Source organism: Rosa rugosa, chromosome 5, assembly GCF_958449725.1.
Source record: "Rosa rugosa chromosome 5, drRosRugo1.1, whole genome shotgun sequence".
In the NCBI taxonomy this organism is placed as follows: domain Eukaryota; kingdom Viridiplantae; phylum Streptophyta; class Magnoliopsida; order Rosales; family Rosaceae; genus Rosa; species Rosa rugosa.
This window is the reverse complement of record NC_084824.1, coordinates 12,641,358-12,667,674: the sequence shown is the minus strand read 5'-3', so window position 1 is coordinate 12,667,674 and position 26,317 is coordinate 12,641,358. Positions and strand designations below refer to the sequence as shown.

The 26,317-nt window shown below is 39.9% G+C and overlaps 3 protein-coding genes across 3 annotated transcripts; 2 read left to right on the top strand and 1 right to left on the bottom strand.

The window, feature by feature from the left end:
* The first annotated feature begins 17,918 nt into the window (after nt 1-17,918).
* On the top strand, nt 17,919-20,886 carry LOC133710656 (uncharacterized). The gene is made up of 5 exons (XM_062136792.1): nt 17,919-18,121; nt 18,350-18,461; nt 20,095-20,166; nt 20,251-20,468; nt 20,577-20,886. The coding sequence occupies exons 1-5, from the start codon at nt 18,012-18,014 to the stop codon at nt 20,677-20,679; spliced, it is 615 nt and encodes a 204-aa protein (XP_061992776.1). The 5' UTR covers nt 17,919-18,011; the 3' UTR covers nt 20,680-20,886.
* A 112-nt stretch (nt 20,887-20,998) lies between these two features.
* Nucleotides 20,999-22,620, bottom strand: LOC133710655 (probable glycosyltransferase At5g03795). Its single transcript, XM_062136791.1, has 2 exons — nt 21,753-22,620; nt 20,999-21,676 (listed from the first exon to the last, which is right to left on the bottom strand). Exons 1-2 carry the CDS (start codon nt 22,520-22,522, stop codon nt 21,190-21,192), a joined length of 1,257 nt encoding a protein of 418 aa, XP_061992775.1. The 5' UTR covers nt 22,523-22,620; the 3' UTR covers nt 20,999-21,189.
* Nucleotides 22,619-26,308, top strand: LOC133710654 (uncharacterized). Its single transcript, XM_062136790.1, has 10 exons — nt 22,619-22,974; nt 23,092-23,161; nt 23,253-23,377; nt 23,668-23,776; nt 23,876-23,939; nt 24,040-24,095; nt 24,243-24,350; nt 24,613-24,762; nt 25,556-25,726; nt 25,853-26,308. The coding sequence occupies exons 1-10, from the start codon at nt 22,757-22,759 to the stop codon at nt 26,087-26,089; spliced, it is 1,308 nt and encodes a 435-aa protein (XP_061992774.1). The 5' UTR covers nt 22,619-22,756; the 3' UTR covers nt 26,090-26,308.
* The last annotated feature ends 9 nt before the right edge of the window (nt 26,309-26,317 follow it).

Here is a 26,317-nt window from a genome sequence, read left to right as displayed (position 1 = left end):
TACAAACAAATTTTTACACCACAACACTAACTATATATATATTTAGACGAATTATATATATATATATATAGGGAGTGAAATCCATACTCTCCATTTTACAATCCACACTCCATGTTTCCTTTTTTGGCAACTTAAATTTTATATTTTTATAAGAATTTTTGGCTAAAAAATGAAAGAGGGAGTGTGGATTACAAATTAGAGAGTGCGGATTTCAGTCCCTTATATATACATTGTTGTTATTTACACATCTTAAATCTCTATGCACACACCCTTTCCCATTGTTTATTCTTTAATTCACATTTATTTTGGTAAAATGTCTTAACCAACCTTCTTTGCAATTTTCTTTCCCATTATCTAATACAAATTCAACTATCTTGTTCTATCTTCACACCAAAATCCCTCAAATTCATACAACTGCACACTTGTTCATTTTTGTTTTGGTCACTCACTCGTTCATTTTTTATTCTAGCCTAGCCATTTTGCTTTAACAAATTTCGATCAATTATTTTCTAAATTTCTAATCAATGGCTTCAAGTTGAACCTCAACCTCTAGCTATTACTGCTTCTTGTTGTATCTCAACAAATTCGTTCTCTTCATCAACCAATCCACAATTTTGAAAAAAAAATTGATCGAATTTTGTTGAAGCAAAAGGATTATAGTATAATAAAAAATGAACGAGTGATTGACCAAAAATAAAAATGAATAAGTGCGATAGCATTGCATGTCTTCTGGATTTGAGAGATTTTGATGTTAAGATAGAACATGACAGTTGAATTTGTATAAGAGAATAGGAAATAAAATTGTAAAAGAAGGTTAGTTAAGACATTTTACCAAATAAATGTAAATTTAAAGAATAAAAATGGAAAAGGGTGTGTGAATAAAGATTTAAGGTGTGTTAATAACAACAATATATATATATATATATATATATATATATATATATATATATATATATATATATATATATACAGTCCTTCTTGGCTAAGGACATCCTTACCTTAGCCTTAGGAACGGATTCACATATTCACATCTTAATTGTTCAGTTCTTAGTTCCTAATGTATAGACCATCTCTGCAAAATTTTAGCCAAATTGATGATCGTTAAGGCATTCAAAACTGCAATTTACAGTAATGAACACAAACGGTTCCGGTTCGACAGATTTGGTTCGTTCATTGGTTTAATTGAATTCGATACCTTAACGATCATCAATTTGGCTGAAAATTTGCATAAATGATCTATACATTAGGACCTAAGAACTGAACGGTTAATATGTGAATATGTATCGAAAAGTGGGCAAAAAATGGAAATCCGTTCCTAAGCTAAGTTAAGGACATCCTTAGCCAAGAAAATTTGTATATATATATATATATATATATATATATATATATATGTGTGTACGTATGTATGTATATTTTTCACATTATATTTTCATAATTTGCTTGAATCCAACAAACCTCGAATTCATATACATGTGTTATGAAAATCTATTGATCGAATTACATGAAATGTTTTCTATTCTTGATTGAAGAAAAAATATTGTTGTTTAAATATAAGCATGAGTATGATAAAAACAAAAAGAACAAGAACGAAAATAATTTTTTTTTTAGAAGAAAACCAAAATAATTTAGATCCATTAGATTTTGGAAGGATAAGATTTTTTTTTCAAGGTGATGTGTAGGTGTCATGATTGAGGCCACAAATCTTAGGCCTCATTGAGACCAACAAGCATTTTCCTAATTCATAACCAAAGCACTAATCAATCAAACATTGATCACTGAAAAAGATGCATCGGAAGAAGTCTGACACAGTTAACACACTATACATGATCGATAGATTGTCCACATGGCCCATCGAAGATCCCACCCTCATACTCTACAAACGCTATTTTATCTAAGTGTCTGCATTAATTCCGGCTGAGCTCAACAAATAAGGGGGAAAGAAGAAGCTGTACACTGTTGGGCTTAATCGTTTTTTAGACATAACGACAGAGGAGTTCCAAACTAACAAGTGCAGGCGCACAATGGTGGCTACCGCAGGTATCAAGATCTTAAATTTCAAACCGCCTTTCTTTCTCTTCACTGTTGGAGTAGACACGATCGTGCTTTGTTATCCAATCTTCAAAGATCTGTGAAATATTTGGGGTGTTTTGTTCAAAGGAACTAGTGGAAGTGGGCTGACATATTGCTAGCTAGGGTGGCTGAGAAAACAATGAGCAATATCATAGTAGACCAACAGAAGCTTTGGAGATGAGAACCCATATTGCTTAATGATCTGAGCAAAAAGCTTACCTACTTGTTCATATATATAGGGGAGCAGGCTTATGTAAATATCTTGGTCTGATAATTATTTGAAGTACTCTAGGGTGTAAACTTGTTTGAGATCCAACCTCATATGCATAGTGCATCAATAATTTCAGTTCATATATGGTTGTATTTGACTTTGTATGATGATCCTTTTTAAGTCTTTCCCAAAATAACAAATTAACCTGCTAGTATAATTATGGTTAACCTGTTCTTTTAATGCTTTCTCTATTCTTGACTGAAGAAAAAATATTGTTGTTTAAATATAAGCATGAGTATGATAAAAAGAAAAAGAACAAGAACGAAAATAATTTTTTTTTTTAGAAGAAAACTAAAATAATTTAGGGCCATTAGATTTTGGAAGGATAAGATTTTTTTTTTCAAGAATTACATGGCATAATTTGACAAATAGGTGATGTGTAGGTGTCATGATTGAGGCCACAAATCTTATGCCTCATTGAGACCAACAAGCATTTTCCTAATTCATAACCAAAGCACCGAGCAATCAAACATTGATCACTGAAAAAGATGCATTGGAAGAAGTCTGACATAGTTAACACACTATATATGATTGATAGATTGTCCACATGGCCCATCGAAGATCCCACCCTCATACTCTACAAACGCTATTTTATTTGAGTGTCTGCATTAATTCCGGCTGAGCTCAACAAAGAAGGGGGAAAGAAGAAGCTGTACACTGTTGGGCTTAATCGTTTTTTAGACATGACGACAGAGGAGTTCCAAACTAACAAGTGCAGGCGCACCGAGCAATCAAACATTGATCACTGAAAAAGATGCATTGGAAGAAGTCTAACATAGTTAACACACTATATATGATCGATAGATTGTCCACATGGCCCATCGAAGATCTCACCCTCATACTCTACAAACGCTATTTTATCTGAGTGTCTGCATTAATTCCGGCTGAGCTCAACATACATTGATCACTGGCTGTATGCAGAAGGCTCGGCTGAGCTCCTCTTCTGTCTTTGAATAGACCATCAATAGATCATCGATGCCACCTTCAACTACCTATTTTTCCTTATCCTGATCACACGTTACATTCATCTTCATATATAGTTAGGCTTGTTCACTTGCCAGATCCATTCTGGATTATGTAAACATATGCATCAAGTTCCGATTCACCTTCACAACACTCACCAATAGCACAGTCCATAATTTGTTGAGTACAAAGCCGGATCACACGTCCATAATCGATGCCACCTCTGATGACCTATTTTTTCCTATCCTGATCACACGTTCCATTCATCTTCATATATAGTTAGGCTTGTTCACTTGTCAGGGCTCCATTCTGGATTATGTAAACATATGCATCAAATTCTGATCCACCTTTACAACGCTCACCAATAGCAGTCCATAATCTGTTGAGTACAAAGCGGCGGAAATGGTTTGTCATTTGAGAAATTTAGAAAAATAACCTCTTTTCAAGCATGAAATTGATTATTAACCTTTAAAAAAAAAATTGAAATCTAACCTTTTTATAGTGTGAAAAGACATGACTACCCAAAACACAAAGTTTCACTTTTTTGTTTCTATATTGAAAATAGAAATTGTGGTTCTAGCTGGACCTCCAAATTTGATATTTGGATATCTCCTACTTATTAAACCTCCAATTCACTTTTCTGAATACTTAAAAAGCTAAGTACATCTCCTTGATTCTACCAAAACACCCTTGAACAAGTCTGTATCTTCAACAATTTTTTTTTTTTTAATTATCTCTATCAATTCAACCACGAAGAATGTTGTAAGGGAGCTGCCTATATTTTTTGTGTACTTTCATCCAGTGATGAAACCAAAAATTGATTCTTGGAATGGCCAAACAAGCAGACAATTATAGATTTTTTTGTTAATCCAAATCATAGTTTTTTTTTTTTGCAATATGAACGGTTGTAAAAGTGAAGTTTTAAATACACACCGCTAACTACTTAATACACACTTCCTACTCAATACACCACCCGTTTAGTTTCTCCTCCTAATATTTTACCAAATACACAACCCAAAGTACTTAAAATACCATTAATCTCGAAAACTATGAAATATCCTATTATTTGACTATATTAAGGCTACTATTTAATACATTCCACACCTACGTGCATTCCATAAACTCAGAGACAATAGTTCTCGTGTTGTCCTAGAAATGTCTAAGTTTTCCATCTTCCATCTTTTGATCCTTGTTCTTTTATTGTCGGTTGTTCTCGAACATGGGATGCTGCCTCAAGTTTATGCACAGCAAAAAAGATGTCAAGAGCAGTTGTATGCCAGTGGATGCACATTAGAAGATTGCGGAAAGAAGTGTTGGAACAAACACCATGATGCAGGACATCAATGCATTCCTAATGTTCGCGGGACAAATTATGCTTGTTTTTGCTTTTACAATTGTGGAAATATCTGAATTAGTGTGCGTGGTAGATGGTTGAATAAGGCTATGGAGTAGCCACTGGTAGCAAATAATTTCCACCCTTCTATATCAGATGAAATTATGAAAAAATGTACGCACAAAGATGCAGTTATATTTGATGACAAGTAGAATAACATGATTACCAAATGGTAACACAATTTTTAGTCAAAAAAAGGCTACTATTTAATAAGATTAGTATCTATTAGTATATTGACTTTTTTTTTTTTTTTTTTTTGAGAATTAGTATATTGATGTTTTATGAAAAGAATCTTTGTTTTTTTTAGAGGGAGGGCATCAATCCATTAAATGTCAAGGTAAGCAACATTACACCACGACCCACCCAATGGGGCTACGTCAATATTGAATCATTGCCTAGACTAAGAGCCTAGATGAATGTCAGTATGTGAATAAGCACTGATAAGAGTAACCAGACTAGATAGGATAGCAATCCGAAGACAATGCACCCCACATTATTCTTAAAAAATAAAGAAAACTAAGCTAGTTTGGAAAAAATAAGACCCACAAAGAGCCCTAGACCCAAACTAATCAGCACCAAGCCCAAAAAGGCCCAACCACACGGCCCAAAACGCTGAGGAGAGCATTCCAAGCCCATAAGTTGCATAAACCCTAGCGTTGCCCCGTCCACCTTTTCGATGCCTGCAATACGCCGCAAACGGCCAATGACCCAAACACCAAGTTGGCTGGAACCAGCGAAAGAACCTCCCTCGCCGCCGCCACTGAACTCACGCACCAATCGAGCTCCACCATGCCACTCGACGACCACTACACCGCCGTCAGCGCTCACAGCAGCATGCAACGACTCCTTAACCATAAAGTCATCACGATCCCGGACTTCGGATCCAATCGGGTTGAAGAGACACGCTGGGTCCCTATCCACTTCACACCACGTCGGAGTAAAGCCGTCGTGACCCAAGCTCCCATTCATTGCCGGAAGCCCAGAACAGGTCCAGCACCGTGCGGCAGACACAAAGAGAGGGAAGCTGAGGCATCCAACTGCCAAGAGGATCCAACATGCAACCACGTTAGAGACCCCTTCATCAGATCCCAGAGAGAGAGGAGAACCATCAGTCCGGGCTGAAAGCTCCAACCGCCGCCGCCGGGAAGCCCTAGGGGAAAGCCACGAGAGAGAGAGAGAGAGAGAGAGCATTCTTTTTTAATTTTAAACTTGTTGAAGAATATCGATCATTTTGAGTCTGGTTTAAAAAAGAATCTTTTGTTCAAGTAAACCCTAATTTGTGTTTGGCCCAAACTCTAGGTTACTTGACCTAGTGGTAATAGGGTTTAATTAGAAGAATCTAGAGATTATCTTTCCTTGTATGATTCAGACTCTATGCATTGTAATCCTCTATATAAAGAGGCCCCTATTATCAATGAGAACACACAGTGAATTTCTCTCAATTTCAGTTTCTCTACAATACGTTATCAGCACGAAGCCCTAACCCTGAAAACCCTAATTTCGTAACCTTCAAAATCCTGCAACCACCGCCCCACATATCGAAGCCCTAATCCCAAGGAGCCCAGAACCGGCGGAGGAACCACCGGAACCGGCCGAAATCGACCTGAACCGGCCACCGGAAAAACTGAACCGGCCCCTGCCTCTGCCGAGCCCTGTGCCTGCCCTCCGCAGAGCTGCCGAGCCCTGCAGAAGTACCTGCGAGCCCTGCCGAGCATCTGCCGAAGCGTCTGCGACACCTGCCGAGAAGCTGCCGAGAGCCCCTGCGTGCCCCTGCCTAGTCCTGCCGACATTTGCCGAGAAGCCCTGCACAGGCCCCTACCGAGACCTGCTGACAGCCCCTGCACGAGCCCTGCATAGCCTCCGCATAGCTTCTGCACAGCCCCTGCAAGCCCCCTGCAGCAGCCGCGCACAAGCCCTACAGCAGCCCTGCACCACCCTGCCTAGTTCCGGCCAGCACCTCCGGCCATCAATTTCCGGCCACTTTTCCGGCGACCTCCGGCAACCTTTTTCCGGCCACCTCCGTCAACTTTTCCGGTCAAGAATTCCGGCATCTTTTCAAGGTAAACTTTTCTAAAAGTTCCCGTTTTTTGAAGTTTTTCAATTTCTTCTTCTTTTTCTCGGGGACTTCCAACATCCTTTCTTCTACCCCCATTTCTTCTTCATAGGGGAGACCAAAAGCCGAACTGTGGGGGTTCGTGCTCACTCCGAGCTTGGAGCTTGTAGAGGCCTCCAAACTTAGAGTTTGTTGAGAAGAAAACGATCGACCACATACATCGTCGTTTCGATCTAATCCAAAAACCCCTATTGGAATCTGATTTTCTTGGAAGCGACTACGCTCAGAAAATCCCTAATTTCTTGGAAGCGACTACGCTCAGAAATTTTATAGTTTTTCGTGGTAGCCTTCTTCGCTCCAAAACTAACCCTATTTTCTTGTTGTTTTTCAGGATGAGTAACCTGAACAAGTTGAGCTTCGCTCCACTAGAGACAACAGGCGCTGGATACCACAAGTGGGTCCGTGATGTGCGCCAGCATCTTAAGGCTGATGGGATCCTGAGTACGATCCAAGAGCCAAGTCAGGACATGCGTACTCCTCAACAAGCTGCTGCTTTTGAAGCAAATAGAGCTACGAGAGAGGCGAATGAAGCTAAAGCCATCATTCTCATGACAAGGCACATGAATGACGCGCTCCAAAATGATTACCTCAATGAGGAAGACCCAAGAAGACTATGGGTAGAACTCGAGCAGCGTTTTGGCAACGTCCGTGATTCCCTGCTTCCAGACTTAGAAGTGAGATGGCATAGCCTCCGCTTCTGTGATTTCAAGTCTGTACTTGACTACAATTCAGAAGCACTTCGTATCAAGTCTATGATGGAATTCTGTGGACAGAACATCACTGATACGATGTTGATCGAGAAGACTCTCTCCACCTTCCCCGTCTCTGCATTGATGATAGCTAAAAACTATCGGATTGATGTCAATGCTAGACGCATCACAAGATTTCATGAGCTAATTGGTGCCTTGAACGTAGCTGAAAAGCACGACAACATACTTGTGAAGAACTATAACTCCAGACCCGTGGGAACCAAGTCAATTCCGGAGTCTAATTATAGTCGCGCCTCCAAGGGAGGACGCAAGGAGCGAAACCCTAAGAGTAGGGATAATTCTGGACGTTCTGGTCCATATTCTCGCCCTAAAGAGGAATGAAATCGCCAAGATAGGCGTGCACGGAACCGTGGAGGTAAACGTGTGAAGAGAGAGAAAGGCCAAGCCTCCGGTTATGGTGGTAAAGCCACCAAAGGCAATAACCGTCTACAAAACGCTCCCAAAGCGCCTCGATCAAGGGAACCTGACCATAATGATGCTTGTCTCAGATGTGGATCAAGTGGACATTGGGCAAAGAAGTGTACTGCATCCCAGAACGTTGCAAACGCATACAAGATGTATCGTGAAGCAAGGGAGGCAAATTACATGGAACAAGAAGATCAAGATGGAGATCTCGATCTAAGGGTGGAAGACTACAAGGATCAAGACCCAGAAACTGGGGATTTTGATTAAGTCTTTTTATTTCCAAGAGATGTAGGCAATTGCCATATTATTTTTGTAGTAGATGCCAATGCTATTAGTCTTTCTTCAAAGTAGGCGTACTCAGTGTGAGTGTGATGTCTAGGAAGGTTTTGAGATAAGTGGTACTTAAGTGAGCCTCGCTCCACCGACATCTCTCTACTCACCTGGTCACATTTACATTGGAATTACCGAAAGAAGTTAGACGACTACCATTGTTTTGCATTAACTAGTTTATTGGATAAAATTTTCTTTGGTTAAAGAAACGATGATGTAATTCCGTTTGGCTTATTAATAAAAATTGAGTTCTTTTCTTTATGACTCCTTTTTAATTACGAGCTTTTCTTTTAGGAATGGATGAACTTCAATGTCTTGCGGATAGTGCGACTACGCACACCATTCTACGACATAGGCAATTATTCTTGGAGATGTTGCCTACATATTCATCTGTGACTACGATGGCTGGGCCATCAGGTTTAGTTCAAGGACATGGAATGGCCCAATTCCTTTTGCCTAATGGCACCTTGATTAAAGTCACTGAAGCTCTCTACGCTCCTAAGGCAAATCAAACGTTATTGAGCTTTAAAGATATTAGAGCCAACGGATTCCATGCGGAAACGCATAGTGAGAACGGAATAGAATTCCTTTGCATTACCTCTAATGATTGCGGAAGAAAGCGCATCTTAGAGAAGCTTATGTGTCAATCTAGTGGACTAAATGTCACTACAATTCGACCTATTGAATCCAATAATGTCATAAGAGAAGATCTCTTGGATTCAGACACATATTGGCTTTGGCATGATCGACTAGGACATCCTGGTCGTGATATGATGCTCCGTATACTAAAGACTTCACACGGACATCCATTCTTCAGAGTGAGAAGAAGCAAGAATCGAAAATTGATTCCAGGACTTAGCAAGACCGCAACAATTGCAGCATCTGGCGCTGCAGCCGTCTTGGGGCGCCATAGGACCGCCCAAGTCCCATGTGATGACGCCATCCATGGCGCCAACCATGAGCATGACGCCATGGTTGGTCCTCCCAATGGCCATGACGCCATAAATAGCACTTCCCATGGCTCCAACACCATGATGGGAGATGTAATCACACATTTTGCTTCTAATAGCGCTACAGACGCTCAGGCCCAACCAAAATCCTCATTGGTTGCTTCTAAGGCCCCTCGCTCTTTCTGCAATGCCTGTTCATTCGAGAAATTAGGACCGAGACCGTCCTACGCAAAGGATCCCAAAATACTCATTCCGTTCTTACAAAGAATCCAAGGGGATATCTGTCGACACGCTGGTCACATGTCGCACTGCTGTCCACTCGAAATGCTGCTTATGCTAAACTCCTCGCCCAGATTATCCGTCTACGGGCTCACTACCCTGACCATCCTATTAAGTCAATTCGACTTGATAATGCTGGGGAGTTTACATCGAAAACGTTCGATGACTATTGCATGTCACTGGGGATTGATGTAGAGCATCCAGTTCCCCATGTTCATACCCAAAATGGTCTCGCAGAAGCCCCTATCAAACGACTACAGATGATAGCACGGACATTGGTTATGCGCACCAATCTCCCTGTTTCTGCTTGGGGATATGCAATATTGCATGCAGCGACGCTAATTCGTCTACGACCCACTGCCACCCAATCTTACTCTGCGTTACAGCTAGTGACTGGGTACGAGCCTGATATCTCGCACTTACGCATTTTTGGGTGTGCCATTTATGTGCCTATTACGCCGCCACAGCGTACTAAGATGGGTCCACAACGACGAATGGGCATTTATGTTGGATATGAATCTCCAACGATCGTCCGCTACCTTGAACCCTTGACAGGCGATCTCTTTACCGCTAGATTTGCGGATTGTCACTTTGATGAGACAGTCTTCCCATCGTTAGGGGGAGATAAGAACACATATGTTCAACAGGAACGACAGGAATTGTCATGGTCTGTCCCCACTATGTCTCATCTCGATCCCCGTACCGCACAGTCCGAACTTGAAGTGCGAAGAATAATCGAGCTCCAGAACGTAGCAGACATTCTGCCTGATGCGTTTTCTGATGTTGCCAAAGTGACGAGATCACACATACCTGCTGCAAACGTGCCTGCAAGGATCGATGTCCCAAATACTGGACATCACGCCACTCCTGTGACACCAGGAGATGGCGCCATTGCCCAACATGGCAATGATGTGGCATCTATGGCCGCAGGTCCCGCAAGAAAGCGCGGTAGACCGATTGGTTCGAAGGATACTCGCCCCAGAAAGAGAGCGAATGAGGCACAAACAAATCCTTTGATCATCGATACTCAAAATCCGTCCCATGAGAATGTTCCGGATTATGGTTATGTCCAAGAGACATCATTGGGGGACGCCTCAATGTCAGAACCTATCCCTGAGAACGTAGAGATCTCTGTTAATTACACTAGTGTACATGGGACGTGGGAAAGAAACTTCATCATCATTGATGATGTATTCGCGTATTCAGTGGCGCGTGAGATTATTGAGACCGATGACATCAAACCACGCTCCTTTGATGAATGCCAACGTAGAGCTGATTGGCCAAAATGGAAAGATGCGATCCAGGCAGAACTTGATTCTCTAGCGAAAAGAAAGGTATTCGGACCAGTTGTGCCAATACCGCCCAACACCAAACCAGTTGGTCACAAATGGGTATTCGTTAGAAAGCGTAATGAGAAAAACGAGATTGTAAGGTACAAAGCTCGCCTTGTGGCGCAAGGTTTCTCACAACGCCCTGGAATCGACTACGAAGAGACCTATTCTCCCGTAATGGACGTCATAACGTTCCGCTACCTTGTCAGTTTGGTAGTTTCCGAAAAACTGAACATGCAGCTTATGGATGTGGTTACTGCGTATCTATATGGGGATCTAGATACAGAGATATACATGAAGATTCCAGACGGAATTCAGTTACCCAAATCAAGTGGCTCTAAACCACGGAGCGCGTTTGTGATTAGATTGAAACGCTCACTATATGGATTGAAACAATCCGGACGGATGTGGTATAACCGTCTAAGTGACTACTTGATTGGAAAGGGATATGTCAACAATGAACTATGCCCATGTGTGTTCATAAAAAGGACAAGTTCCGGATTTGCAATAGTAGCGGTTTATGTCGATGACATGAACATAATTGGCACCCTTAAAGAGTTAAGGGAAACCGCTGAACACTTGAAATCCGAGTTTGAGATGAAAGATCTTGGGAAAACACGGTTTTGCTTCGGTTTAGAACTTGAGCACCGTAGAGATGGTATCCTGATTCATCAATCAGCTTATACCCAAAAGATGCTTAGGTGTTTCAACACTGATAAGATTAAGCCTTCAAGCACCCCAATGGTCGTCCGTAGTCTTGATCCAAAGAAGGATCAATTTCGTCCAAAAGATGACGATGGAGAAGTGCTAGAGGCAGAAGTGCCCTACCTAAGTGCAATAGGCGCATTATTGTACTTAGGACAATGCACAAGACCGGATATCTCATTCGCTGTGAACTTGCTAGCTAGATATAGCTCTGCGCCAACACGACGTCATTGGACTGGTGTTAAAGATATCTTTCGATACCTAAGTGGTACGATCGATATGGGCTTGTTCTATCCCTACAGAGAGAAGATGGATTCGGACCCATCAAGTGCCAGGGACGCCACACATGGTGAATTGCGTTCCCTCTCCCCATCCCAAAATGATATAAGTGTTTTGGAAGGTTTTGCTGATGTTGGGTACCTCTCTGACCCACACAAAGGTCGCTCCCAAACTGGTTATGTTTTCACCATGGGAAAGACCGCGATATCTTGGAGGTCTACAAAGCAGACCTTAGTCGCTACCTCTTTGAATCATGCACAGATTATTGCTCTTCACGAAGTAGTTCGTGAATGTATATGGCTTCGATCCATAGTCACGCATGTTCGAAGCAATTGTGGTTTGAAGTCTACCACAGATGAGCCAACAAGCATTTATGAGGATAATGCTGCTTGCATTGAACAAATGAAGCAAGGCTACATCAAAGGCGACAACACCAAACACATATCGCCCAAATTCTTCTACAATCAGCAACAACAGAAGCTCCTCAAGATCAAAGTGAACCAGGTTCGATCTGAGGACAATGTGGCAGACTTGTTTACTAAGTCATTACCCAAATCCACGTTCGAGAAACATGTGGCAAGAATTGGCTTGCGGAAATTATCTGAACTCCCATGATCATAGTCATCAGGGGGAGGCGCAGACATCAGGGGGAGATGTCTACATGTTCGTCTCGAAACGTGAAGGGTGTGTTGTGCTCTTTTTCCCCTTCGACCGAGGTTATTTTTGTCCCACTGGGTTTTTGTTACTCGGCAAGGTTTTTAACGAGGCAACGAGAGAAGCACCGCGTTTGGGCAACACAAGGGGGAGTGTTCAAGTAAACCCTAATTTGTGTTTGGCCCAAACTCTAGGTTACTTGACCTAGTGGTAATAGGGTTTAATTAGAAGAATCTAGAGATTATCTTTCCTTGTATGATTCAGACTCTATGCATTGTAATCCTCTATATAAAGAGGCCCCTATTATCAATGAGAACACACAGCAAATTTCTCTCAATTTCAGTTTCTCTACAATATCTTTGTTATTTTCTTCCATTTTCCGCTCATTATGGAAATTTTGGCCTATCATCGTCCAATTTATAATCAAATGTCTTGGTGCTTTATTTATATAGAGCTACTGATGTATCCTAATTCCATGACATCAATCTATTGGAATTCGAAAAAAGAAAATCCTCTATATAAAAAGGCCCCTATTATCAATGAGAACACACAACAAATTTCTCTCAATTTCAGTTTCTCTACAATATCTTTGTTATTTTCTTCCATTTTCCGCTCATTATGGAAATTTTGGCCTATCATCGTCCAATTTATAATCAAATGTCTTGGTGCTTTATTTATATAGAGCTACTGATGTATCCTAATTCCATGACATCAATCTATTGGAATTCGAAAAAAGAAAATTCAAACATTTGCAAGTCCTTCAAAATTCACAAGTTAGTAGCAGTATGTGTGTGTGTGACTGTGTGTCTGTGTATATATATAGGAATGTTACCTATGTATAGAGCTACTGATGTACCCTAATAATAATAATAATAATAATAATAATAATAATAATAATAGTGTGTGTCAGTGTGTGTGTAGGAATGTTACCTATGTATAGAGCTACTGATGTACCCTACTAATAATAATAATAATAATAATACTTATTCAATAATATGGCCTCAAGATGAACATGCACGACTTGTTCAATATATATAGTCTGCAAGATGAAAACTACTTATTAATAAAAAAAACCCAAATGTTATTGGCAAAAAAACCTAAATGTTAATGGATGATCGAATGAGCCTCCATTTAAATTTTAGTGAAACTCTTTGACACTAAATATAGCCTCCATTTATAGTAGTAAAGATCTAACTCATAATCGAAGTACCGGGGAGTTATACATTTATGACCGGAAAAGAAGCATCCAAAGCAATCTGACACGTTCCTTCCGGAGAACCATTTTTTATCAATCTCATATACTCCATCTTTCCCCCAATCCTCTCCCCATGAATTGAGTATCTTCCAGTACTTAATACAATTTTCATTGCGTCTAATTCTCACAATTAACACACTATGATCAATAGATGCCCACATGCTCTCATAGTCTTGAAACGCCGTGTTGTCTGCAACAATTCCAACAGACACTAGTTACATGCAGACAGTTATATTGAGCTTCTCTTTTGTTTTTGGATAGACCATCGATGCCACATCTAACGACCTATTTTGCCCTATCCTGATCACATGTTCAATTTGTCTTCGTATAGGGATAGGCTTGTCCAACCTCATCGAGTCGTCCCGCGGCACCCGCAAGCGTGGACGACTCACCGTCTACGCCATGCACCTCATGGAGCTCTCGGAGCGGTCCTCTGCGATATCCATGGTCCACAAAGCCTGCTACAATGGCCTCCCATTTTGGAACAAGAAGAGTGATGGAAATGACCAAATGGTTATTGCTTTCGAGGCCTACGAGCAGCTCAGCAGCGTCAAGATTCGGCCAGCCACCGCCATCTCTTCTTTAAATGACATGCACGAGGACATATGCGCCTGCGCGCACCAAAAAACCGTGGCAATGATTTTGTTGCCGTTTCACAAGTATCAAAAGCTGGACGGCACCATGGAGTCGGTGGGACACTCATTTCAAGTGGTGAACGAGCATGTGCTCCGACATGCGCCTTGTTTGGTTGGGATTCTAGTTGATAGAGGATTCGGTGGCACCACTCCGTTGGTAGAGTCGAGTGACTGTGTAGAGCTTGGGCCAATCGAAAGCTTCTTAGCCTCGTTAGACTTCTCTTTCACAGCTTCGGTTGTGGTGATTCAACAGTATGATGCTACGGCGTCACGGCCGCTTGTGGTGGAGGAAGTTGACTATGAGTTGCCGGAGTCGTCGTTTATGGTTTAAGTATGAGAGATTATACAGTATATTTGCAAACACATGCATGCATATAGATATTTGGTGAAATTAGGTCAGGAATAAGTGCTTTAGCATTTTCGAAGTTTGATGCAATGAGCTAGGAGATAATCCATAGGGTCATAAAGCAATATAGTCAAATTATACTTGTATTTCTCAAATTTGTATTTTTAGTACGCAGAGTGCCGCGCCAATAACAATTGCTTAGGTATTAGTTCATTCTAAGGTTCCAACGTAATTGAATGAAACAACCATTTTCTTGTTTGTAGCTAGGTACGTAAGAATATAAAGGTACAGTAAGTAAATGTGTATTTCAATTTGAACATATATCCTTCTCATCCACATCTCAGCCATCTTATTTAGTGGCTGGTTGAAGCACTAAATTATGAGACAAGCCTTGTTTCCACCTAATACATGATATGAATGTTAATAATAACCACAAAAGGACACAAGAATACGTAACCCTTATGAATACGTAACCATGCTGGATCAGCTCGAGGGAGAATTAGTACGTATTTATCCTAGCTGAATTACTACAGAATTAGTACGTATTGACCCAAAAAAAAAAAAATCCTAGCTGAATTTTTTTTATTTAGTCTAATTTAATTATCAAGGTTTCATATCCACGTACGGTAGGATTATATGCCTAGAGGATAGAGATGACACAAATAAACTCAACCGTGATGACATTGTTACTGATGTTACTGACATCAACTAATCATCCAAACAAAGGAAACCCTAGAGAATTTGTGCTTGGTGTTGGGCACAATTAATGGGTGATCTTAAACTTGTGAGGAGCCTCAAAGGCAAATGAAGCTTCAGCGCTGAAACAGGAGTTGTATATGGTAAGATTGATTTCATACGAGATGTCTTCAATTGTGCTTGAGAGAACAGTTGTTGCTCCTAATGATGACATCCATATTGATGTTATGGATTACATCTCTCCTGCATCATGTGGTAAATATGTTGTTCCATACAATGTGCACCTAGCTAGTTCGAGTGAGATCGGAATAAGGTTGCTCTAAGTAGTGTTATCGAAGAAGACTAGAAGAAATTTCTGAAACTATATCGTTAAAGCATCCAACATGAAGTGCCTGATTCCACCATCGGCACTAGAAGGAGAGATTTCTCGCTGCTAATCTGTACTCGAACAAAGAGTATTTTCGGGGAGGATGCTGTGGTAATGTGGGTGTTGAGAAAAAATTAAGGAGATGGTGAGCTAAGTGGATACATCAGTTATTGGCCCAAGTCTTGGGAACAAGAACACCGTGAATCAGAAGGCTAGCTAGGGTCGCCCTTAATTTATTGAAGGACCTCGATAAAACCAAGGAAGGTCATCATTTATACCTACTTCTACCAAGAAAGTACTAGTACTGCATGCTAAGAAAAAGAATTCCCAAAACAAATAAGCAAGCGTGTAAATTGTTATCCAAGGCAGAGATGCCCTATTCATTATGAATAACCCAATTGTGAACAAGCTATAGTTGAACATTTGTTGCCAATAGTTATGTCTGAGCTGTGTTTTAACGTTCAGCATACTTCCATACATGGATGTACTGCATTTCAGTAAGATGTGGTTCTGTAATACGTACATTTGATCTCGTGGGATTTTTGCTGATTAGATAAGAAGTTTGAGAATAACACATGTGAAATTGTCAATGAAAACAACAAATTTCCAATCTCAATATATAAAATAAATAATTTCGTCAAATAACATAGAGGTGTACGTATTGACATAATATGACCTCGTCAACTACACTCAATTTAGAAAGCAAAGAACGATTTTAAGAAAAGTAGACCAAGTGAATATATACAATAATCGAAATGCAAATATATATGCAGGAAACGATTACAAGTACTAAGATAATGACTACAACCATGTTACTTTCTGTGGATCTCAAGTCTGAGATTTTCGAGATTAAAGAAACCAGAGAGCCTTGAATTTAAGATCTTGATACCTGCGGTAGCCACGCCATTGTGCGCCTGCACTTGTTAGTTTGGAACAAAGAACTTTTGCAGAGAGAGAGAGAAGAAGCCACCGGCAGAGAGAAAGAGTGAGGAGAGAGGAGAAGAAGTCGCCGGCAGAGAGATGGCAATATGTAATTTTTAACTTTCTGAAGCCCAAAATCATCATTTAACTGTTAAATTGGGTTAGTAGAAACAAAATTCTCTTGATACTATACTGAGCTAATTTTAGCCTATTTTAGTGATACGGGTCAAGGACCCAAAAAAAAAAAAACACGAGTGTTGGCGTAAGTTCCTGTTGTAATTGTTGATTTGTCAGTCAATGGCTTTCTGGACAGAGACGAGATAGGAAAGAGGAAGCATGTAATGAATTCATCAAGTGGATTGGGCTGACATCATTTGACCACAAACTAAAGTTTTGTCATGAATGGGTTTGATCAAATGGATTAGATTAAAATTTTCTTCCAAAAAAAAAAAAAATTCAGATTGCAGGTCACAAAATGAGAGCTCAAAACATGAGCTTTGGAAGCAAAACCCAACAACAAAGATGACCACCAAGAAATCTTGAACTCCCATATTTGCACAAACAAACCCAAAAGCCTTCAACTGTGAACAGAAATCAAGAATGTACGAAGGTACATATGATTGAAATGAAGAAAACTAAGAAAGAAGAAACGAGAAGCAAGTAGGAGGTGATGATCAAAATTCTTCTTTTGCATTCCCGATCTTGGAGTAGAGGAAGAAGAGGAAGTAGTCTACGAAGGTATGGCACCGACTGGGGGCGCCGGAGGTGGAGCAAGTCTGGCATTCCCGAAAAAAAAAAAAAAAAAAAATTATTATATGAAGAAAACTAAGGAAAGCAAATTGGTCATTTAATGATCAAAATATGACAGCTGTCAGCTTCCGTAACGGAGCTAACTGCTTCAAGTACCATTCTTCGGTCGGGGTCAGAACCTCAGGTACCGTTTTGATATTATCTGAACGTGAGGTACTGAAGTTTAGAATGGGGCAAAGGTCAGGTACTGTACGGACGATTTTCCCCACGAAAAATACATCTAAACAGATTACAGTAAAGTTTAGGATAATTTATTATAATAAAAAAAGTGAGGGAAAAAAAAAAAAAAAGTGTAATAATATTCTGGAAGGTTGCGGAAAGCGGGCGGGTACAGCGTGCGTACAAAGTTTAAAGACGTGGCCGATTCATTCTATTTCCCAGCGCAACGCAACCCAACCAACGCGGTGGAGATATTTGATATCCCAGAGTCGGCCTCTTGTGTATCACAGAGAGAGAGAGAGAGAGGTAATGGCGTTGAATCCTCAGCTGTTACCTAACGGCATGCCGGTTCCTTTCGTCAACGAGATGTTCGTCTTGATCAGAGACGGCGTCGAGTTCGAAGTCGATAAGATTCCCGGGTAAGCCCCAATTTCCATTCCATTCCATTCTTCTACTTACTTCTCAATCTGCCCTGTCCTCGATTCAATTGCTTTCTCTCTGGGGATCATCATTCTCGCGATTCGTTTTTAGGGTTTTTTAGTGGAATAGGAATGAGTAAATTGTTTAATTTCCCAAGTGTTTGCAACTGCGCTAAGTCTTGAGTGGTTTCTGGGTGGTGAATTGAGACTTGGCCTTTGGAATTTCAGATCCGATGGAGGTCGTGTTAAAGCAAAGGGAACAATTTACTTGTCAAATATCCGCATGGTCTTTGTTTCCAAGAAGCCTGATGGTCATTTCACTGCTTTTGACATGCCCCTGGTATGTTGTCCTACCTGGTTTTACTGCTTTTGATATGCCCATTCTTCTTTAGAAAGTGAAGTTTAGACTTTGTTCTGTGGTGTGACTCTGCAGACTTGCTAACACTTTTAGTAGTCCCGTCGAGATTAAGATAAGTTATAAATGATGTCGGAAGAACACTTTGAACAATAGAATTATTCAAGTGGGAACAATTTTTATGTTAAATGGGATGAATGTAGGTAGTTACCATCTATCCCCATAGGTTTACAATATTCAAATTTTTTACCAAAAGTCTGTTAGAGGATTATCAGACTAATACCAACTTGAAAATATAGAATTTAGAGAAACTCAAATGAAGGTGGTTCGTAGATTAGGTATCCTTCCAGTCCTCTCAATCGGTGCTTGTATTATATTATCTCTCTACTTATGGGAGACTGTCCCAAACAAATTTCTTAACCTTCTTCATTTCCTGTGTTGTACGTTTGATTTTGGGAACAGTAAGAAAGGTGATTTAGGTTAAAGATGAGAATATTGTTGCTAATTCAGACTTTCTTTTTGTATTTTACTCTTAAGAACTTCCTTCCACTTTATCTCAACTGTGCTTCTGGTAAGTGTGCTACTTTGGACTTTTAACATTGTACTTCAGACTATTAACTACAATTTGACTTTATTTTAAGTGCCCTCTTATGGATCTTAAGAAGGACCTTGAAATTCTGTCTGACAACCCTGCCTCTCTGATTGCTTATCTACTAACAAACAGTAGCAGCACTGAATTTGGTATCATGTTCCAGTTAATCAACTTACTTTGCCTTAAATTTCTGCCTCACAAATTTGTCATAGATCAACCTAGAGCCAGCCATAAGTACATAATCTACCATTAGGAGAAATTTAACTTTCAGCGTAAATTACCGTAGGAATTACTCACTGTTGATTTCGATGCCACATCACCTAAGCTTATGACTAATATAGTTGCTTCCACATTGCTGGCATTAGACATGCAAGTGATGGAACCATGTCTGGATATGTTTCCTAGCTAATTTATTCACCAGATGGTGGTGAAGATCTTGGGGTAGCTGATTTTACGTCTAAATATCTTCTCCACACCAGTACCCATATTACTAACTGGATGTCTCGCCTCCTTGTTTATATGTATGTGCGCACACACATATGTTTGTATGTAGATTAAAAAAAAAAAAAAAAACTGACAAAAAAGGGGTAGGTTTCTATCTTTATTTTGTTGGATTTGATGTAGAGCAGCTAACCTTGTCTGCCATGGATCCAAGGTTTGTGCCAGTACTCATTATTCACTACAGTGGAGCTATATGTAATATTATTGAATCTGTGGGAAGGTCTAAGTTAGTGATTAGCTTCTTGGAGAGGTGCCAAACCTTTCATTATGTTGTAAATCCTGTTTCGCTAATGTTTTACCTTTAGAATATTTTAGCTTAAAGGTTCTTATGTTGTTTAATTGTTTTGAGATACGTGTAAGGCTAAATAGTGTTGTGGTGTGTTATGAATGGTTTGCTTGGTCACAGATTGTAAAGATACTCGTATTAGGGCAGTTTAAGCACTTTTTATTTTTATTTTTTTTATTCTATTGTGTTCTCTTATAAATATCCATGTGCTTGCATCTCATTGATCTTTTCACTTGCAGCTTTATGTCCATGGAGAGAAATTTAACCAACCGGTCTTTTTCTGCAACAATATAGCTGGTCAGGTGGAGCCTGTAAGTATTCCAGGTTATCCAATGATTAACAATAAACCCTTTTCTGATTTTGGGGATCCTAATTGTTTCAATGACAAATTTCAGGTGGTTCCAGAAAACCAGCCCGCGGCTCTTTATTCTGTCCACTCATTCAAGATTTTGTTCAAAGACGGGGGCTGTGGGACTTTTGTTCCTCTGTTTTTCAACTTACTCTCATCTGTGAGGCGATATAATCAACAATTTCAACAAGCCAATGCCCCACAGGCTCATGTGGATCCTCTACAAGCAGCACAAACTCCAGTTGATGAGATGATGAGACATGCGTAAGTGACATATTTAGCGTAAATCACAAGTCTTTGCCATATAAGCTTGTAGTCAAGTGGATGAAGAGAAGAATAGTTGGTTAAAATTATGTTTTGCTGATTTTGCAGGTATGTTGATCCTAATGATCCAACGAGAATCTTCTTGCAGCAGCCTACTCCAGAGTCTCAGCTGAGGCGGCGTACATACCAGCCACAAGCTGCCAATCAGTAGATGTGAATTGAATAGTGAATAAAAGTACATGGTTTGAGAAACACATAGAAGTGTGCTGTGTATTTGGATTTATATATGATAGATACTTGATAATGCCAAGAATGTTTCTACTTGTATATTAAGTATTAACTGAGATATTTTCGATAAAAGTGTTGAAAGTTTAGTATGGATGGATTTACATTGGGAATGTTTCTGCCCAAGTTTGCATCCCATTGCCTATTTTTGCATCTCCTTACTACCAATAGGTTGCATTTGGTACCAATAGTGAACAAGTTTATGATGCACCGCCATATCTTTCATTTTATGTTGCACTTTGGAATCGAGATGTAAAACTTGTTTTCCGTTCAATGTTATCATACACACCAGGTATAACAAATTATGGTTGCAAAGCTTACATGGCATACAATACAAGGGTGAGTTTCTGCTTCAAAAGTGTAAACTCCACAAAAAAGCATCCATTTTTTTTTTTCTTACAGTGGCTACCCAAAACCCAGAATCACAAAGCAGGAACTAGAAAGATGGACGCTGCGACCCTCTTTTGAGCCACAACTGGTAAGCAGTCATGTGGAAGGAATCATATCCCTTGGGAGTCTTGTGCCAAACGAAGTGCCTTCTGACGCTCAACAAATTCCGGTACATGTTCAGGTAAGTCTTCTTTGTTATCGACAGCAACGTCTTCTTCAACGAAGCAGCCTCATTGTGGTTAATGATGACCGAAAATGTGGTCCAGTTCAACACACTAGCGAAAGGAAGCTCATAGTAATTCGACATTATAACAGGGACACACCCATAGTGTATAGCATCACTGACCCTGGCAGTGTTCACCTCATAGCCCTTAACATGGAGGCAATACTTGCTCCTCTTAAACCCTTCTTCATAAGGATAGGATGGGTTCTCGGAGAAGATGTCCATGTGAGTGTCGTTGCCCCATAAATCCACTAGCTGCTGCCTCACAATCGAGTTTTGAACCCGCCCAGCAAAGAACACAAGCTTGTCCCTGCATATACATTGTTTACATGATCACGTAATCATTGACATTATTGAAACCCCAATTGCGAAAATGGAATCAGTACCTCAGTTTCGGGGGATTGAGGGTTTGCTGAGGCGGGCGAGGCCAGACTTGAGGCATGGAAACGTCTTTGTGGGCGACATAGAACCTCTGAAAGTAGCTGGAGGAGCAAGTGAGCTGAATGGCATTGTTGCGCAAGTCATTGTGTTTCGCCATGGCCTCTCTGCAAACAGAGTGGCAGCAAGCATAGAAATGATCCAAACCCATGGAGGCATTCCAGAAAGGAAACCCTTGGCTAATCTCATGGGTGTAATGAGCCACAAATTCGGAAATGGCATCCTCCGAATGGACCCTTGGGTCGTTTCGGAGAAGATTGACCGAAAACGGCAAGAAATAGAGATCAGCTTCTTCAGGATTGTGGGTACTGAGTGGGCTCTCAAGCAGAGCCAGCTTGAACATGTGTTCACTGAAGTAGTTTCCCATTTTGGGGTCGAATGGGTTTGGGTGGGGGTCGAAAATCTGAGCAAAGGAAGATGAATTAGTTGGGTAGACGTAGATCTTGAAGCTCCGGATCATGTCCTTGAAGTCGGCGGCGAAGAGCTTGAAGTTGTGATAAGGGCTTGAATCAGAGAGTGAGGATTGAGGTGAGAGACTCAAGTTGGAGGTGTAACGGGTGTTGCGGAGGAGAGAGGTTGCGACCCATAAAAACGAGGAGGCTGCCAAGAACACCATTGCAAGGAAGACCCCTTGCTTCAGTTTGGGCCTTTTCTTCAGGTACAAGAACAAAGCTTTCATCTTGGTGCTTCTTCTTCTTCTTAGATCCACACTTGGCATAAGAGAAGTGAATAGTGAGAGGAAAAAATGAACAAAGCTGCCGTCTTTCACTCTCTCTTTAATCTTTATATTTTTTATTACTATTTTGGTATCTGACCCTTTGGTAACCAACAAAACGACGACGTCTGAAGCTGGGCCTGGGCTAGTTCTATATGTACAAGCAAGAGAAGAATGAAGATGAGTATGACGACCCCCATTTGAATTTGAAGAGAAAGATTGAAGCTTTATTCAAGAATGGCTACCTGGGTTAGGAGTGCACAGCTTCATTCTTATCCTTCTCTTCATCCCCATCAATCTTTGAAGAAGATTCAACAGCAAAGTCATTTTATCAGCCTACCCAATTCTCATCGTCATCTTCGGGGAAGAGTCTTCTGTAACTTTGATGATGAAGCCACCAAGAAACAATCTCAGCCGCAACCAACTGGGATTCAACTCTACTCTGAGATTGAGAGGTTTTTGTTTTTGTTTTTGTTTTTGTTTTAAGCTGCTTTTGTTTTGAATTCTAGTTTGATTGTTACTCTATAAAGTTGTGGTTTTGAATTCAATCCTTGTCTTGTTGCTTGTTTCAGGTTACTTACTGAGACTGTGAGGCAATCCCAGAGTGGTTGGAATGGTTCGAGTGACTGGAGTCAGATAGAGGTATCATTTCATTTTCATTCAGCTTATATGGATCATCACATGGGACCTTTTTATCCCCTTTCAGTAAGGAAGGTGTTGTTGTCTATTTCAGGGAGCATGGGTTCTGAAACCGAAAACCTTGAAACCCACGGCAGTTGTACATTTTATTGGTGGTATATTTGTTGGAGCTGCCCCTCAGCTCACCTACCGTTTCTTTCTTGAGCGACTAGCAGAGAAGTGAGTGAGATTCAGTTCTTGTAGATGCTGACTTTAAGTAAATAAATTGATTGGTTTGATGACTTGTATGATCTTATGCTCTTGTGTTTGGGAGTGCTTTAAATCCCCAGTTGCGTTACATAAGCTGATTTTTCTTTGAACTCCAGAGTGTAGTGTTGTTATTGTGGGATCAGAAATTGAATTTGGTTATGCAGGTGTCTATTATACTCTTTAAGTTATTTGATGCCGGTCAATCTACTATCAGTAAACTGTATTAAAATTTTATGAACAAGTCATATTGTTTGCTGTAGGGGAATTTTGGTGATTGCAACACCATATGCTAGTGGGTTTGATCACTTCTTCATTGCAGATGAAGTTCAATTCAAATTTGATCGTTGTTATCGGTTTCTCAAAGACACGGTGAGTTGTTCTACATTATGTTCATAAGCTCTTCATCTCTGGTTCAGCTTTATTCTCTTACAGAGGTGAACAAAACCTAAGATGTGCTTGGTTGTACAGATTGAAGATCTTCCTATTTTCGGCGTTGGTCATTCTTTGGGATCTGTCATCCACCTTTTGATTGGTACAGCCAATATTTTGTATTCTCTCCTGATACACTTCTTTCAATGGTGCATGTGATTGGTACTTTAGAAATTTCTTACATTGGTCAAATTGTTGGACAGGTTCGAGATATGCTATTCAAAGAAATGGGAATGTGTTGATGGCATTCAACAACAGGGTATTTACCTTCAGAACTTACCAATAAGAAACAAACTAACAAAAAAGGACACACAGAAGAATGGATCATTCCAAGATTTATGTTTTGTAAAACCATTTCTATAAAACATTTTTGATTCAAAAATATTGCTCTTCCACAATTTAACAGGAGGCGAGCTCCGCTGTTCCTATATTCTCACCTGTTCTTGTTCCAGTCGCCCAAAGCCTGGGACCAATTTTAACACAGATCGCATCATCACCAACATTTCGACTAGGGGTAAGATTACTATTTATTTAATAGGTATATACAGAAGTTTTTGAAATATGCTACATAAAGATTGATTTCTTATTATCCTCTCATCAAGTTATTGGATGTACTCACTGTTAGCAAATAACATGAAGCTGCAACATGTGGATCTTTTCATGTAACCATGTTTATCAAGACTATATATATCTTTTTCTTCTCTATTCAGAATTGTTGACTTGCATTATAGACTCCAGAACAGATGTCTCATCAATTCTTATGAAAATGCTTGCAGGCTGAAATGACTCTCAGGCAATTTGAAAACCTTAGCCCTCCCATCATGAAGCAAGTTATGCCTTTAGTGGAGCAGCTCCCACCCTTGTATATGGATTTAGTCAATGGAAGAGAAGATTTTGCTCCAAAACCTGAAGAGACTCGGCGACTTGTAAGCAAACCTTTATTTATTAACAAGTTAATCTAGACTTTCTTGGATAGCTTTTCTTTATTATCATACAATATTTAACCAATTGGTGGAGTTTAACCATTTGCTTAGCTATTATGATTGTATCCAATTAGCCCCTTTTATTTATTTGTTTGCACTTTAGGATTCACACCTAAAGCTATTCTGCCTCTGTAAGAATCTGAATATAAGCTTCATAAGAAATAAATATCCTCTTTGGAAGCCCAAAAATACGCCTATTTACCAAAGTCTGTTAAGGAGGTTTTTTTAGGTTCATGGTAATCAAGAGAGGTCATTTACACACAACATAACAGCGATTTATGTCAGTAGTGAGTCCTTACATGGATATAACCAATAGGATATGAATGTATCCAACTAGTAAGGCTTAATGTGAAGAATTTTACTATTGATCAATTGCAAAGTGCATAGGATGATGGTACAGCAATCATCTGGGATAGATATGGTTTTTTTTTTTTTAAATTCAAAGCAGTTCAAGAAAAGTTAGAGATGTACGTTTTCTTTTCATTTTTGTGGTAGAGAGCAACTCTGTCTTAATATTTTTGTGCTTAAGTATCATGTATTTGCTGCCGTTGCTGTATTTGTTTAGTAGCTGGCCGATATTTGACATTTAAGTTCCAGAAGTGGCTGTTTGGTTCTGCTGTTGTACCTTCTGACTTTATTTTATCAAAGCTGTTTTCCACAAGAAAACAGTGACTATCTACTGCAATTTTCTTTAAGTTTCCCACTTATAATATCCACGTATTGATGGTTTCTCCAGATAAAATCATACTACGGTATTTCCAGGAATCTTCTAGTGAGGTTCAAGGATGATACAATTGATGAGACTTCAGTATTAGCACAGTTGCTAAGTTCAGATTCAGCCATAAGCACTATGCTAGACATGTCAACTCGCCTATTGCCCGGAGATCACGCACTTCCTTTGCAACAGGTGATCCTCGTACCAACTCTTTGGTCGAACTATATATACATGACTTTTAACTATCTATGGTTCAAATGCATATTTGGAATTGGATCCATAAGACTCGGCAATTTAGATGACATTTCTATCTTGCAGGCTATACCAGATGTGCCTCCAGCAATGGCAGATGCAGTAAATCGCGGGAGTGAGATGTTGGCCAATCTCACTGTGGGAACGCCATGGGAGTCTGTTGCTAAAGAAATGGGCAACTCATTAGGCGTAGACTCAACGAAGATCCTTCGTGCAGAAGTGTCCAAAGACCTAGACCTTCTTGTGAATGTTATTGCATCTTGGATGGCTTCCAATACAGGTCCAAGGCTTTTGAAGCCATGAAAAATAGTACCATACAAATGATAGAAACTTAGAAAGCAATTTTCTTATCTCCCTTATACAAGGTATACAGGAATATGGTATTTTATAGGCCAATTAAAAGAATTGCTTTTGCTTTGTTTCGGTTGTACTGTTCGTTTTAATGTCATTTCAGGGATGTACAAATGAAACATGTTTATACAAGCTTGTTTTAGTATAAATGTATATACTAGTTTACTGTTCCTTTTGATT

Bases quoted from the DNA above. Each gene is read 5' to 3' on its own strand.
- LOC133710656 (XM_062136792.1), top strand. From the start codon at position 18,012: ATGGCGTTGAATCCTCAGCTGTTACCTAACGGCATGCCGGTTCCTTTC. The intron at 18,122-18,349 runs GTAAGCCCCAAT...TTGGAATTTCAG, and splicing joins GAAGTCGATAAGATTCCCGG to ATCCGATGGAGGTCGTGTTA. The intron at 18,462-20,094 runs GTATGTTGTCCT...TTTCACTTGCAG, and splicing joins CTGCTTTTGACATGCCCCTG to CTTTATGTCCATGGAGAGAA.
- LOC133710655 (XM_062136791.1), bottom strand. From the start codon at position 22,522: ATGCCAAGTGTGGATCTAAGAAGAAGAAGAAGCACCAAGATGAAAGCT. The intron at 21,677-21,752 runs GTACTGATTCCA...ATGTATATGCAG, and splicing joins CTCAATCCCCCGAAACTGAG to GGACAAGCTTGTGTTCTTTG.
- LOC133710654 (XM_062136790.1), top strand. From the start codon at position 22,757: ATGGCTACCTGGGTTAGGAGTGCACAGCTTCATTCTTATCCTTCTCTT. The intron at 22,975-23,091 runs GTTTTTGTTTTT...TGCTTGTTTCAG, and splicing joins CTCTACTCTGAGATTGAGAG to GTTACTTACTGAGACTGTGA. The intron at 24,763-25,555 runs GTAAGCAAACCT...TGGTTTCTCCAG, and splicing joins CTGAAGAGACTCGGCGACTT to ATAAAATCATACTACGGTAT.